Source organism: Vanrija pseudolonga, chromosome 1 (assembly GCF_020906515.1).
Source record: "Vanrija pseudolonga chromosome 1, complete sequence".
Lineage (NCBI taxonomy): Eukaryota > Fungi > Basidiomycota > Tremellomycetes > Trichosporonales > Trichosporonaceae > Vanrija > Vanrija pseudolonga.
In genome coordinates, this window is record NC_085849.1 from 3,077,372 (window position 1) to 3,092,478 (window position 15,107).

The 15,107-nt window shown below is 61.5% G+C and overlaps 5 protein-coding genes across 5 annotated transcripts; 3 read left to right on the forward strand and 2 right to left on the reverse strand.

The window, feature by feature from the left end:
• Positions 1-104: 104 nt before the first annotated feature.
• tropI (Hydrolase tropI) lies at positions 105-1,679 on the forward strand. The gene is made up of 5 exons (XM_062767648.1): positions 105-738; positions 798-870; positions 912-1,078; positions 1,136-1,341; positions 1,395-1,679. The coding sequence occupies exons 1-5, from the start codon at positions 541-543 to the stop codon at positions 1,597-1,599; spliced, it is 849 nt and encodes a 282-aa protein (XP_062623632.1). The 5' UTR covers positions 105-540; the 3' UTR covers positions 1,600-1,679.
• A 112-nt stretch (positions 1,680-1,791) lies between these two features.
• On the reverse strand, positions 1,792-3,710 carry PRY3_1 (Cell wall protein PRY3). The gene is made up of 2 exons (XM_062767649.1): positions 2,136-3,710; positions 1,792-2,085 (listed from the first exon to the last, which is right to left on the reverse strand). The coding sequence occupies exons 1-2, from the start codon at positions 3,356-3,358 to the stop codon at positions 1,983-1,985; spliced, it is 1,326 nt and encodes a 441-aa protein (XP_062623633.1). The 5' UTR covers positions 3,359-3,710; the 3' UTR covers positions 1,792-1,982.
• A 2,222-nt stretch (positions 3,711-5,932) lies between these two features.
• On the forward strand, positions 5,933-10,830 carry TERT (Telomerase reverse transcriptase; the record flags this gene model as incomplete). Its single annotated transcript, XM_062767650.1, has 27 exons — positions 5,933-6,032; positions 6,075-6,111; positions 6,149-6,188; positions 6,229-6,251; positions 6,296-6,365; positions 6,401-6,423; positions 6,465-6,603; positions 6,651-6,697; positions 6,951-7,254; positions 7,290-7,396; positions 7,434-7,765; positions 7,804-8,018; positions 8,058-8,072; positions 8,118-8,264; positions 8,301-8,388; positions 8,434-8,636; positions 8,674-8,910; positions 8,946-9,044; positions 9,119-9,319; positions 9,357-9,539; positions 9,574-9,777; positions 9,818-10,016; positions 10,052-10,129; positions 10,172-10,272; positions 10,313-10,448; positions 10,483-10,597; positions 10,639-10,830. 27 exons carry the CDS (start codon positions 5,933-5,935, stop codon positions 10,808-10,810), a joined length of 3,615 nt encoding a protein of 1,204 aa, XP_062623634.1. The 3' UTR covers positions 10,811-10,830.
• A 39-nt stretch (positions 10,831-10,869) lies between these two features.
• On the reverse strand, positions 10,870-11,936 carry rps902 (40S ribosomal protein S9-B; the record flags this gene model as incomplete). Its single annotated transcript, XM_062767651.1, has 3 exons — positions 10,870-11,513; positions 11,800-11,878; positions 11,929-11,936. The coding sequence occupies 3 exons, from the start codon at positions 11,934-11,936 to the stop codon at positions 11,022-11,024; spliced, it is 579 nt and encodes a 192-aa protein (XP_062623635.1). The 3' UTR covers positions 10,870-11,021.
• Positions 11,937-13,296: 1,360 nt separating this feature from the next.
• Positions 13,297-14,963, forward strand: LOC62_01G001174 (uncharacterized protein; the record flags this gene model as incomplete). Its single annotated transcript, XM_062767652.1, has 4 exons — positions 13,297-14,006; positions 14,139-14,349; positions 14,403-14,525; positions 14,568-14,963. 4 exons carry the CDS (start codon positions 13,297-13,299, stop codon positions 14,961-14,963), a joined length of 1,440 nt encoding a protein of 479 aa, XP_062623636.1.
• Positions 14,964-15,107: the final 144 nt, after the last annotated feature.

Consider the following 15,107-nt stretch of genomic DNA (forward strand, 5'->3'; position numbering starts at 1 on the left):
CTCCGCATTCCGGTGGCCGACACTATCCGGAGCCGAGATGGTGGACGGTTCGCTGCGCCGGAGTCCAGATGAACGCAGCTCGAGATCCATCAAGTTGGTAAGTACTGCGCGGTGCGGCGCACAGCCAGCCGGCCGGCGGGACGAGGCGTGAACCCCCAGTGATGAACACGGAAGCTCAGAAGCCGCAGATAGGCAGTCCCCCGCCGCAGCATCGTCGCCGACGGGCACGACAGCCACTTCGGGCTGGATGCCATCACGTGCCTCGCCGAGGGGCCTCATGGGCCGTCATGGGAGATATGAGCGTTGTTGATATCTTTTGCGGCATGCCCGAGGGAGCGGCGCGGTATAAGACGCGGGAGAACTGCTGTCGAGCGTCGCGGTATACATAAAGCAAGCTGCGCGACTCGGTTCGACTTCACACAGCCTACCTCGCCACTCCTAGGCCCGTCTCGCCGCACCACCCCCAGTCGCCTACCTCTCGTCTTGCACAAGCGGCCACACCTCACCCCTCCCCCAGATCCCAGCCAGCACACCCCCGCCATGGCATCCTCCTTCCTCCCCATCTCGCCGTGCTGCATCAAGGGCTCAGTCCTGAACGGCACCCCGCGCGGCGAGTTCCAGGCGCCCGGCTCGGCGCCAGACGTCGTGCTGGGACGGTACATCGTGCACCCGGAGGGCAAGAACGTCAACCCCAAGGCGGCCCTGGTGCTCTTCTACGACATCTTCGGGTTCCAGATTGTGCGTCGTGGCACCTACCTACCTTCATCGTGTGTACAGGCGCGCTGACACGCGCGCAGCCCAACCCTAAGATCCTCGCCGACGCGTTCGCCGACCGCCTCGGCGTGACCGTCGTCGTGCCCGACTACATGCGTGCGTCGTGGTGTCGCGCCGGGACAAGCTAACACGCCCAGCGGCCGGCCTGCCGCCCGACTACCTCAGCTCCGCGATGGAGGCATACCCCGGCCAGAAGGCGAACCAGGGCTTCCTTAGCTCCTTCTTCGGCAAGCTGAGCCTGCTCAAGGTTGTGCCGTATGCCGGCGGCATCCGCGACGGCGCCGTCAACCCCAAGTCTGAGCAGGTGAGTGTGGTAGCGGCGAAGGCGCGAGCGAGACGCAGCACCTTACACACCACGCAGGCCGTCGCGGACCTCCGCAAGGCAGGCTACACGCAGCTCGTGGCTGTCGGGTACTGCCGCGGCGGGAGCGTGACCGCGCACCTCCTGTCCAAGGGCGACGAGGCGGGGCTCGACGCCGGCGTGCTCATCCACCCCGGTGTCGAGGCGGACCGCTGGGCAAAGTTCACCAAGCCGTCGCTGTGGCTCCTGAGCGATCCAGCGCACGAGTGAGTCGAGTAGAGTGGAGTAGCGGGAAACGTCGCCGCTCACACCGCCCCAGACACTTCTTCAAGGAGGCGCAGGTCGACAAGCTCAAGGCGACGTTCAAGGAGACGGGCGTGCCGTTCGAGCTCAAGACGTACCCCGACACGGCGCACGGCTTCGGCGCACGCCCCACGCCTACGCACGCGCCGACGATGGCTGCGTTCAATGATGCCAATGAGCGTGCGGGCGACTTTGCGAAGCAGTTCCTCGGCCTGCAGTGAGCGCTGTAGTTGGATTGTTATTAGATGTTGTTAGTGATCAGACAGACTGTTGGGCACCATGTTATATCGTAGCAACTAAACTCGGCTTGGTTATTGTTGTTGCTGTCTTACCGCGTAAAACACCCCGTGTGGTTGAGACACGACGTCACGACATCAACATGTCCCGTGTCTACACAACACCAACATGTCCCATGTCTCGGGGGAGAGGCACGTGCATAGACGCATCAAGCGCACACAAGTACACAAACAGGGAGGCATAGCGCTCTGCGCTAGCGCGTGGAGAGGGATAGGATACTGAGGGGAGGAGGAGGGTAGGAAGGGATGAGGCACAGCAACAAACAACCTAATAGAGTCCACTGAATGGGAAGCCCTGCGTCGTCACACTAGCTAGAGAGCTTTGGACCGACGTTTGTCTCGAACCACTGCTGCGTCCAGTTGACATTGTTGGGGACAACTACGTTGCCGTGGGGCCAGTACTCGCAGATGCTGCAAGGTTAGCACGGGTCGTCGTCACATTGTGCACCACCGCCACTCACAGAAGGATGGTCGAGTCAATGCCCTGGAAGACGGTGTTGGGGGCACAGCTCGAGATCCAAGCGCAGCCGATCGACGTCGTGTCCTGCCACACCGCCTGGGTGAAGTGCCCGACGCGAGATCCGTCCTTGCCCACCATGCCCGGGTTGCTCCAGTCGTACTGGTTCTGCTCGGAACTCCAGTAGTTGAAGAGGGCGGTGAGGTCATAGTTGCCCGCACCGGCGGCGAGGTTCTCACCGGCCGCACCGGCCGAGTTCTGAAGGGTGCAGTGCGGCGCCCAGCTGGCCGCATACTCTGCGAGAGAGTCGTTCCAGGTGACGGGCGGTGCCGAGAACTCGGCGCGAAGCGTGTTGTGCAGGTCGAGGAGGAGGTTCTGCTGGTCGGCCGGGCCGGTCTGTGGGCCAGTGGGCGCGGGCGTGGGGGTGGCGGATCCGGTGCTGGAAGCGGACGACACGGTGCTGGAGGCGGAGATGTTACTCGTGGTCGAGGCAGAGTCCACAGACGTCGAGTTGGTAGGGGAGGTCGCGCTGGCGACGTCACTCGGGGCCACCGTCGTGGCGTTGGCCGAGAACGAGGACGTTGGGGCGGCCGAAGTCACAGAGACAGAGGTCGCGTTGACAGAAGGCTCAACAGTGGTCGCGTTGGCGGACGTGGGCTCGGGAGTGGTCGTCGAGTTGAAGATAGAAGTCACGGACTCGATGATAGAGGACACGGCGGACGAGTTGGCCGAGGCAGACGGGGTAGGCTCAACGGTCGTCGAGTTGGCGGAAGCTGACGAGGTGGGCTCAACAGTGGTCGAGTTGGCAGATGTAGGCAGCACGCTGGTGACATTGGCTGACGTCGGCACCACGGTCGTCGAGCTGGTCGTCGAGTTAGTGGTCGAGTTGGCCGTCGAGTTGACCGTCACCGGCACACCGGACGGCACAGCGGCGAAAAGGTACGAGCCAGACTGCGCGGGGCCGTGGTTCTCGTCGGCGGGCTCGGCCAAGAGTGAGGCATTGCTGTGCGTGACGGGGGGCTGCACCGCGCTCCCGCTGGCAGCCGGGACGGGGGCGACGGCCGAACCGCTGCTGATCGGAGCAGCGGCTGCGGACGTCACCGCAGCGGTGGACGGAACAGCAGTAGACTTGCGGGCACAGCGCTTGCCCCTGCGGTGGCGGGGCGCGGCGGAGGCGGGGGCCACCAGGGCCAGGAGAACGGTCGCGAGGACGAGCACGCAGGTCATGCTGAGGTGTTGTCGTAGGTGAGTGTGTTGGGTACGTCAGAGGGGGTTGATGTGGTCGTGGTCGGCAGCAGCTTCGGTGGTCGTAGCGAGTGTGCGTGCGTGCGGGCGGGCGAGAGGCGTGTGTGGTCGCGATGTAATGAGCGTCGGGTAGAGTGTCGTCGTAGTATGTCGAGCGCTCGCAGAGCTGGTCGGACAAGTGTAGAGTAGAGTACAGAGAGAGAGACGGAGACGAGACGAGAGGGGACGAGGACGAGGCAAAGGAGGGAGGGTCGAGTTAGGCCAGGCGCTGCCTGTTTGCTACTGCTGCTGCTCTGCTCGCTCTTGCTTTTGGTGGTTAGTTTGTAGTACAAGTGTGACACTCACACTCTGCCAGGAGAAGGACCAAAATCCCGGGCCCGTGGTCGTCGCCGTCGTCGTCGTTCGCAAGCAGGTAGTTGCCGCGGTGCCCGAGCATTGCCAGGTGACCCTAGCAGCTGCGACGTCCACGCTGGGCCCAGACTGGCAATTGCTGCGACTGGGGTGCATGTCGAGCCCTGTATCCTGTAGGGTGGAGTCGAGTGGTGTGGCCTCCAACTGACCCACAACGCCACGACGCACAAAAGTCAAAGCGGGGACGCGACGGGCGAGCGGGCGGCAACCCTTGCAGACGCGTTTCAGGCGCACGCCAGCGACGCCAGCGAGCACCCAGCTGTACGATCCGCGTGACGCCACTAGCGCGTACCGAACAAGCCCTGCACCAGACACCACTGCTCGCCCTGAGCATCACTGAATCTGCGATAGCCTTTTGAATGTGCGTGCCTATGGCCTCTGGTGCGTCCATGTGGCGACATGGCACACGGGTTGGGAGAGACATGGGCAAGTCGTACCTCGAGGCAATGCGGGGCAGCGAGCGAGTGCTTTCGTTGTGCAAAAGCTGGCGACCGACACTCGGTGCAGCGTAGTGCGGGCCCCATAACTCTCATCCGCGACCACACCACCCTCGGAGCTATTGTTGTCCTGAGTGGCGCGCCGCGCAGCTTGGCAGGCGGCAAAGGTGGTGGTGCCCACCACTGCACGTGTGTCAGTCAGTGGCGACTGCGTCAAGTGGACGTGGGTGACTGTGCGTGCGGGCAGCATAACTCGCCACGCATTCATGGAGAGAGAGCAGACGCCGTTCATGCGGCGGCGAAGGAATGGAAGGACGTGTGGGAAAGCGACCGGGCAAGGAAGGCTTCGGGCATGGCACGCTGCTGCACGTCGGGGCGGCCATTGGCAAGCGACAAGCGAGTCGGTGTGCCCCGGCCTTGCAGAGGAGGTACATAGCTCTCGTAGGCCAGGTGTTTGGAGGTGCTTGGGGGCTGGTAGGTAGGAGGTTGGACGTGACTCCCGGGACTCGTCACGGCGCGTAGCGTTGACAGTCCAGTGACTCCGCCGACACGCACACCTGTGGCAACATCCTGTGCTCATGATCGCGTCGATGCCGTATAGAGCGTCGACCTTTCCACGTCGGCACGGTGTGAAGCCATACCCAGAATCCAGCCCGTGTGGCACGCAGACCGTGCCACCGAGATCTGGGCACGCTACGCCAAATTGTGGGACAGGACGTTGCCTCGGATCGAGAATCCCAGCGCCCCGCCGCAAGCTTCTATCTCGACGGCGCCGAGGGTAGATAGTGTAATGGGGAAGAGGCCGAGCGCTCGCGACCGGCTCTCTCCGTGCTATTCTTGCCTGCTTGTTGTCGGTGGATCCAACGCGTCTGACTGTCCGAGATGCTAGCGCCAGCTTGAGGCCACTGCCGCTTCTGTAGATCATCCTGTTCATTAGATCGTGGCCCCGGCGCTGTATGCGACTCAGCATTGTGGCGTAATTGAGCTCGAGGCGATGGACAATCTCGCGCTCGGGCTATCATGCCAGAGATATGGCGCGAGTCGAGCGCGAGCTAGGAACGCACCATGTCAACCTCGTGGCATCGTGGCACAACGAGTGCGAGTCATGCCGCCACCTGTCTGCCTTTACCCCCCCCCCCCCAACCACGCCCGCCTCGCCTCCCAGCACATACCTCCTCGCCCAGCGGACCCAATGTAGCACACGCTCCACCTACACAGATCGGCGCCTGATTGATCGGTAAATACGACTGGAATGGGTGCGGCTGTGGGCTGGGCCTGCCTGCGACGTTTCCCACACGGCGGCATTGGTGGCTACGCACGCGGCTGGGGCGCGGTGGTGCGACAGGGCCAGGCCCGCGAGCTGAAGCATGAACCATGAAGCGTGATGCCAGTTGGCCAGCGCATTCCTTCCATCAATCGTGGTGAGGCGACACAATGGGCATTAATGCGCCGGACTGGCATGAGGGCGGGCCGATGGGCCATTGTATCCACGAGAAAGCACAACGCTAGCCGCCCCGCTACCACGTTATCTCTCACCCGGCCCACGGGCTGCTCGCGTCTCCGGATCTTGTCTGATCTTCACGAGCGAGCCAGTGCCGCCAGTGCGGATCACTTGTCGCCCGGACAGGGAACATATACAACCTCGCCCGACAGTTCGCACTCACTTGCTGTCTCTCCTCGTCTCCTCGTCTCCGACATAGCCTGTGCCATGCTCCCACCCATCCAGCCGCCCAACCCAGTCGGCGTAGGCACCCGCCGGCCAACCCAGATTGCGTACCGGCCGTCCTTCGAGCCATTCACGACGACGCGTACGTCCCCGTCTCCTCCCCGACCGCGCTCACTCAACCCAGAGTACATGACCCCCGAGTCCGAGTCGTGGCGTCTTGAGTGGGTCAGACCCGCAGCAATCCACTCACACCCGCAGAGAGCTCGAGCGCTACCAAGTCGACAACCTCATCCTTGACGTGGGTCAAATTCTCCACAGAAGCTGACAGCGGATCCCAGGACATCAAGATCGCCGAGAGCATGTACGGGCACGCCGTTGCTGCAATAGCCCCCGCTGACGGACCAGGCTCAGACCGACACACACGCCGTCCAACCAGCACTTCTGGTTCAAGGAGTTTTTCCCCCGCATCGCCTATGTGAGTGGTGTCTGGGGTTGTGCTGACTGCCGCAGGAGTGGTGCTTCTGGTACGACCGGTGAGTCGCGGCATGGGCCTGCCCCAGCTGACTTCCCCCAGAACCGTGACGTCCGACGAGGTCGACCAGCGCCTCGCGGCACTCATCAACGACATGCTGTACGCGTTCCACCACCGCATCGTCGACCAAGCCACGCGCCAGCGCTACTCGGTCTGGGAGCTGCTCGAGAGCGTGCGCGCCGTGAGAGACGTATGTGGCGGAGGACGAAGCTGCGCTGACCGCCACAGCGCCTGTTCACCGACACGATGGGCTATCGCTGGGAGGACGAGCGTCCGTGAGGCTGTGCGACCGGCCGGGCAGGGCGGGGCGGGGCGCGGGGCATAGCATACACAGTGCATAGAATCGAAAAAGGCGCAGTATAGTGTACGCGTTGTGTACAATGCTTGATGCCAGAAATCACGTGCAGGTGGAACCAAACAAGGGCAGTTGACGCAACTCGCCCTTTGGTGGATTTCGTCACTGGTCGCATCTCGCATCCCTCCTTTCTTCCTCATCTCATGCCCAGCTTGCTCCAACATGGAGTCAAGTCGCGGCGACCCAGGTCCCAAGACACTGCGGCACAAGACCCTATCAGCATACTATGACCGTCTCACCACGCTGGGCAGCCACCTTGCCAGCGTGGTCGGTGACGGCGAGCTGGTCTACCACTCTGATCCGGCAGCGTACCACGCACTACTGCGTGACATTATCTGTGCGCCGCTCGCGCACCACCATGGCGAGTGGCCAGCTGGTGGCCCAGCAGATGGCACGCAGCAGGAGGCTCTTGACCGCATCATCCGCGAGCTGAGTCGCGGGGGCGGTGACCGTCGTGACGTGCTCTGCGGGCCGAAGGTAGGTGACGTCTTCCGCGTCTGCGCTGACAGCAGACCACGGACCGCAAGATCAACATCTCACGCCCTGGAGTCGATGCAGGCTTAGCGAGCCAGCCAAGCAGCGAGCTGCGCTTCCTCCCATGGAGGATCCTGCGGTCGAGGTGAGCTTGGCACCCCCACGCCCCCAGCTGACCTCAGGCTCGGCAACGACAGGTTCCGCTACCTCTTCCTCACGACGGCGCTGTTCGCGCAGCTCGGTAACAACTGCTACATGCAGCTGTCCGGGCCACCGATATACAAGCTCTACGACCAGGTCAAGGCCAGGCGCGAGATCAAGCCCGCGCCGAAGCGCAAGGCCGTCGACAAGGGCCGCGAGCGGCCCAAGCGTCGTAAAGGCGAGGCAGGGGCGCCGATCGCCAACGTGCCGTCGACCAAGGCGGCCGACTTGATCCTTGCTCGCCAGGTAATGTTCTACGGCAGGCCGTCGCGAACGGCGTCGAGGACTATTGTATATGGTCTTCCGCGGAGCCGTGGGTCATGAGTCCCGGAAAAGCCGCTCACCCACCAGACCCCTTGAACAAGTTCTACAGCGACCCGTCGCACCTCCCCACGGATCAAGAATGCCTCGAGCTCCTCCGCGTCGTGTTCCCTTCGACGCCGGCTGACGAGAGCGCACTCAAGGGCAAGCGTACAGGGCAGATGCTGGGCGTGATGCGCGAGCTGCTGGTAGCCCAGAAGAAGATCAACTATCGTGCTCTCCTCCGCATGTGTGTCGACCGGCAGGTAGGTCGCCAGACCTCGTAGAAAGGCTGACCTGAACAGAGGGATGTTGATCTGGTAAAGCAAATCCAGTGTATCGCACCGAGTCTGACCTCGTCGCAGGAGTCTTACCCCTCGCTCCCGCCTAAGCCGTTAAAGCGAGGTCGCCCAACGAAGCCGGACGATGTGCCGGTGCAGCATCAACCGCCATCCCTGCCAACCTCGACACCAAAACCAGCTCCCCCGCTCGAGCCGCTGTCTCATAATCAGGTGAGAGAGAAGAAATCATATCGAGCTGACGTCCAGGTCTGCCGGTTCCTGTCTTCGGTGCTGCACAAGCTGCTCTCAGGCTATATCACAGGTTGCGAGCACAACCGCAATGTGATCAGTCGAAGTGAGTCGGTCGCGTGCGGCACGAACACAGACACTGACAGCCTAGATGCCCACGCGCTTGTTCGCGCAAAGATGTACGAGCCGATCAGCGTCCACTCGCTCTTGCAGGGCCTGCGTATCAACGACTTGGCCTGGCTTGCCGTGGGGGAGGACCGGCGTGTGCCTCCCCAGGAGGCTATCAAGCGTCGCCAGCTTGCCCAGGAGTTTCTAACTTGGCTCTTCGATTCTTACCTCATCCCTTTGCTACGAGTAAGGAGGTAGCCACATAATTGCTGACAGGCCACAGTCGTCTTTCTACATCACTGAGATGGCAGAGACACGCTACGAGACCGTGTACTACCCGCACGACCAGTGGGCGCGGGCAGCCGAACCCCATCTGAGGGTGCTCGAGAACAACCTTCTCGAAGAGCTGGACCAGGAGGCGGCGGATACGGCCATCAACGGGCAGCTCGGTGTCTCCGCCGTGCGGCTCATCCCCAAGCCGACCGGTTTCCGACCCATCGTCAACCTAGGGCGACGAATCGTGAGCTGCTCAAATCCGTGGGAGCTGACAACCAGCGTGTTCAGAATGCCCTCGGTGTATCGAGCAATCAGCCGGCCGTGACTACGGCAAACGACATCCTCCGCACTGTCCACCAGGTGCTCACGTTCGAGAAGGTGAGGGTTGTCCCTCACCGCCCACAGACGCAGCTATGAGATAAGTAGACAACCCAGAGCTGACCACCTGGCAGAACCGCAAACGCGCATCACTAGGCGCGTCCCTCTTCGGCACGAACGAGATCTTCACTCCTGTCAATGAACTCAAGACCGAGCTCGTGGCTAAACATGGTGCTCTGCCCAGGCTCTACTTTGCCAAGATGGATATCAAGGCTGCCTTCGACACCATCAAGCAGGACAAGATGCTGCAGATTGTGGAACGGCTCCTGGACGAGGTACGTGAGACCAAGCGCCATGAGCTTACGACCCCAGGACTACGACTACTGCTTAATGATGTACTGCATGCTGCTCCCACCCGCGAGCAAGGCGTCCCAAGGAACCGCAAGGCGGCTGTTCAAGACTCGCGCCGACGTGAATGAGGGCGACGTCTCAAACTTTACCCAGTACGCTCGAGACATTGCTCGGCCGTACCGCAATGCCGTCCTTGTGGACATGGTGCGTAATCAGGCGGGTCGTGTACTGATGCCAGGTTCGGCGGAAGGAGGTCACTCGAGACCACTGTGTGCAGCTCCTGCGAACACACATCCAGAGTAACGTGTGGAAGGTCAACAACAAGTTCTTTCGCCAGAGGACTGGCATTCCCCAGGGCTCGACGATCTCCAGTCTGCTGTGCTCCTTCTTCTACGCCGCCATGGAGGCAGAACACCTCAAGTGGACAAGGCGGCCTGGGACAGTGAGCTGAACTTGTTTGTCCCACAGCTGACCCCCCTCAGCGCTTGCTTCGCTATATTGACGACTTCCTCCTCATCACGGACGACTACAAGGTGGCACGGAGCTTCGTGGAGACGATGCACCGCGGCTTCCCCGACTACGGCGCATTTGTGTCCCCCAACAAGACGCTGCTGTCCTTTGAGCTGGCACCAGGTGGCCTAGCTGCCCCCGTGGCGCCGATGCACAAAGATGGCTCATGCTGTGAGTGGCAGCTATACGCTTGTGCTGACAGCCAGACTTCCCCTACTGCGGGTTCCTCATCGACGCGACCACGCTGGATATGAGTATCGACCATGATCGCCTGCTGACTGGCCGTGAGTACATGGTGTGCTTCCAACACGACTGACGCCGTGAAGCTACGCGCCAGTCATTCGCCCTCCGGTCGAGTCGCAACCGCGGCGCAGCCTTTGTCGGTTGGTTCAGCAGGCAGCTCGAGAACCGCAACCATGTGGCTTTTGTAGGTTACCACACCCCCTCAGCATCTGACACCTACGCAGCTCGATACACACCACAACGACCTGGACACGGTGTATCTCAACGTATTCCTCAACTTTGGCCTGACGGCGATGAAGATTCCACACTACTTTGGCCTGGGCTCGACTGTGCATCAAGTCCGAGCAGATCTTGTGTATGGTGAGTTGCCTCTTGACTGGAACCTAACTCGCAGCGTGGCTGCTCTTGTCCATCGACTACACGTACAGTGCCGGTCGTGCCCGTGTGCGTCATCATACGCGTGGTGATGAGCACGAGCACTTCAATATCGGCCGTGCGGCATTTGGATTGTGAGTGACAGCGGGTGACATGCCTCTGACGGTCGCCCCAGCCTCGCGAAGACCGCCATACACCACGTCCTTGTCCGCCAAGCTTCACGCTTCGGCTCTGTTGCCAACCGATTTGAGCGCGACCTCATGAGCAAAGGCAGTAGAGGCTTTGCAGCGCGCTTGAGCGGTGTCGTGAACCGCGGGCTAGACATCATAGACCGGGCAAAGTTTTAGTTGCCCCAACCTGTACGAGCAGCTGTATCATTAGTACCTTGTACCCCCCCTCACGATCCTCTCAAATGCACGTAATGCATTTCATGTCTGAATGGCTGGGTGTTGCCGTGTCGTGTTGTCGCTCTGGCAGCAGGGATGCATGGGCTACCACCGCAATGTACAAAGGAAACCGAGAGAGGGAACGCTGGGGCTTTTGGGCTGAACCAGACGTTTACTCCTCGTCCTCCTCCTCGGCGTCGCCGGCACCCTCCGAGGCCTTGGCGCGCTTCCTCTTGACGCGGCCAGCGCGGCCACCGCCGTAGGGCGACTTGAGCGAGTAGTCGATGTGCTTCTGCGAGTCGAGGCGGACAACGAACGAGGGGACGTTGACGACCTGCTTGCCGACGCGGATGTGGCGCTGGCGGATGAGGACACGAGCGTGGTGGACCGACTTGGCGAGGCCGAGCTTGAAGACCTGGGTCTGGAGACGGCGCTCAAGGAAGTCCTCGGTCTTGAGGGCGAGCACGTAGTCGAGACGCATGCGCGAGTCGTCGAGCACACCGATGCGGACGAGACGGCGGATAAGAGCGTTACCCTCGAAGAGACGCTTGGGGTCCTTGTCGTCGAGCTTGAGGAGCTCACGAGCAGCACGACGGATCTTGGAGAGGGTGAGCTGAATGCGCCAGATCTCGCGCTTGTTGCGGAGACCGTACTCGCCGGCGAGCTGTGAGGGGTGTGAGTGGTTGTCTTGGTCGTTTGTGAAATTTGGCTGGGAGCCAAGTTGGAACAGGTTGAAGCCTTGGAAAAGTTGCAGTAGGGGGTTGGAGTGACGGGGAGGGCCTCACGGCGACGCTGCAGCGCTGCTCGTCCTCGCGGCTGCTGTCGCCGCTGGTCCCATGCCCCCCCTCTCCCCTCAATGCCCCTCCTCCATGCCCGCGTGACCCAATGTCGAAACTTGGCCCAACTTGCGAAACCTGCTCCAACATGCTCCCAGCCAATTCTCTGCTCACCTTGAGCTCGGCGTCGAGACGGGCGGCCTCGTAGGGGCGCTTGGGGACCTTGTAGGTCTTGGACTGCTTCCTGGGGGCGCTGGGGTTGTCAGTCCATGCCGCTGCAACTTGCTGCTGCCCAAAACTCACCTTCCCATCTGGATAAGAGTGAACGAACGGCGAGTAACGGCGAGCGGAGAGGAGAGAAGACGCGGTCAGCACTACTGTCGTCGCGGGCAAGAGATGTCGAGTGTCGATAGCTAGCTCGAGGATACCCACTTTGTTTGCTGGATGAAAGATTCGTCGAGGAGGAGGTCGAGAACACAAGTGAGTGGGGAGCAGCAGCCAGCAGCCAGCAGCAGGAGCACGACAGGACAGGACGGAGGGAGCAGCAGACACCCACACCCCTGCCCGCCCACGCCTGCACCAGCCCAGTCTGCACCAAACGACCAGGCATTTGGACATTTTGATTCCGCATAGTGCCACATTTTCTCCGGGGAATGTATCATAACGCCGGGTAACCAGGGGGAGGTATTAATGCTGGTGAATTTTGATTCCGTGTATGGGGTCCCCGCAGATGGATGACTTCTGCGCGTGATACTTGTCCCCCAGTCCAGCGTCTGACTCTCGTTGTAGGCGACGCCGACACGACCAGCAAGCCTGTCGGTCTGGCAAAACGCAGCTGGTGAGCACAGGGACTATGAGTTGCTGAATGGCGATGCACTGATCGTACGAGAGCCTCACTGAGGGTGGTCGTGGTGCGGGCTCGACGCTGACTCGCTCGCGCAGACCTCGAGCTCGAGGGCTGACCGCCAGGAGGCTTGTTGGTGTCACTGACACGACCACCTTCCCTCGCCCAGCCTCAGCCTCGTCACCTGCTTGGCTTGGCTGTGGTGCGCGTCGTACGTGACGGGGGCAATCTGCTGACGCGACTGACTGCCTTCCCTCGGCGAGGCGATTTGCGCACACGCGCGTCTGACCGAGGGAAGACGGTCGGTGGGTCCCCAGTCACCCGTCAGCCAACGCAACCCAGGCGTCCACCCCACGCTCACTTACCCACTCACTCACTTTCTGTGTCTCTCATCATCTCTGCTCTCTCTTCTCTCACCTTTACCTCCTCTCATCTCTTCGCATCCACCTCACATTCCTCTCTACACTGTTACTGCACTTGAACGCAAACACAACCAGCTCGTTAGTATTCACCCCAACCCACCAGCTCCCCTCGCACTCGGTGTGACAAGCTTCCTCGCCACCCCTCTCATACTTGTGGTTTCCCTCTTCCTCTCTGCTCTCTCGTCCACCTTCCTTCTTCACAAACCCTCGCCACCGAATCCAACCCTCGTCCAGCGAAGCGAGGTGAACCACCAGACGTGAGTGTCAAGCCACGAGCTTCCCCAGCCATCTTATGCCCTTGCATAGTGCCGTACTGCGGCTGCATGATCAGCGCCGGCTAAGTCCTTCCTTCCCCCTCTTCCCTTCTACTGGGTTATCAGAGGCTAACGTATCTGCCTGCAGGCTATGAACCCCGACGGCTACCCGTGGGGCTACCCCTCCGCCGGGTACTACGAGCAAGCAGGTGGGAACGTTCCCTACAATGCGCTACAGCCGCCCAACACGAACCTCGTCCACGGCGCCCCCAACAACACGCCGCAGCAGCAAGCCATGCCCTCAGCGTACCACGTTCATCAAGGCCTCTACCCCAACCCTGGCCCCAATCTCCCAAACCAGCCGCTGGCCTATGTGCAGCCCAATGGCCACGCCAACTACGCCTACAACCCTGGCTACATGTGGCAGGCGGCGAATCCAGGTTACACCCACGCCTACAACATGCACCAGGCCCCCTACAACATGCACCACCAGGCCCCCTACAACATGCACCACCAGGCCCCCTACAACCATGACCCCTTCAACATAGCACAGCAAGCTGCCTACAACGAGCAGGTAGTCGTGCCAGCTCGGGGCGACGCAACAGTCGTGTCCCATGCCCCTATCCCGCACCCAGCCTACCAGCAGCCGCCCCAAGCCCCTAACCAACCTCCGGCGTGGGGTGGCGCGTCGTTCATGTCCCTGGTGACCAACTCCCATTCACCTGCCGCTGCCAACACTGCTCGAGTCCGCCCACTCCCCTACAGTCCCCGTCCATCGTACAGCCCAGACCCATCGTACAGCCCAGACCCATCGTACAGCCCAGACCCACCGGGCCACATGCCTGCTTCATCGTACCGTCGGTGAGCAAACGTTTTTCTCACGATGTGAGTAGATCCTAATGCCTTACTTAGCAGGAAGCCAACGAACACAAACAAGCCACCTCCCCGATTCGGTGCCCTCAGTCCCCATGCGTGTGATGGTCCCAACCCCAGCGACCCCAAGGACCTGCGGTTCGCCTACCGCGATCTGCATGAGGATCTCGGTCTGGGCGGCTTCCGCTCCTCGTTTCAAACTGGCCACAGGGTTGCTGGTCCGACGGATGGCGTGTGTTCGTGGAAAAGGTTCCTTGGAGAGCACAAGCCATTCCTCCAGCAGCGCCTTGACGCCGTGTTGGCTGCGTTCCCCGACGCGACCGGGGAGGAGGTGAGTATCGGGTACTTCTTCAAGCCTTTACCAATTTCTGACCCCCACTACAGATGAAAGACGACATATTCGGTCGTGATAGTCCCCCCGGTCCAGGAGAACGCCACCTCCGAGCTCGCAACGACGGCATGCCCGACGCGCTAGCCAACAGGCTGCACAAACACCTCCAATCCAGGGTGGGGGAGGGTTGTTTGGCGCACGAGCGGTACACCCCTCAGGAAGTTGTCGCCTGCGTTCTCGCAGCCTGGGCTGTTCACAAGAACCATGGCCGTGGTCCTGCCCCAGACCTCACCGTTCCGAAGACCCCCGACGGCCAGGAGTGTGGTGATCGAGAGCTCGAGTATCGCTGGGCCTTCGAGATTCTGCTCAAGCTAGCCCCAAACAAGGTCTCCGGCCAAGGAACTCCCTGTAACCACTGTCGCGGCCGCAACAGGCAGGCCTGCTTTACGTCCCGTCTCTTCCACCCCTACAGGTGCTTCTCGTGCTGGATGACTGGCAAGACGGACTGCAGCAAGGAGCCCCCTCCTAAGCGGATCCGCCGTGCCACCCAATTGGGCAGGCTCGCCGCCAACCAGCCCCCGCATGTCCAGGAATACTGGCGCAGCCTTGCATAAGGGCTTATCGACAAGTCACTCGTTGGCTACCTCCGCTCGCTGTGCCTCAACACAATGGAGTGGCCTGCTTCACCCTCCTGCTCATCCACCCGACCAAGTGCTTCCCCTGTTTCGTGAGCGGCAACCAACACTGCACCGACCCCA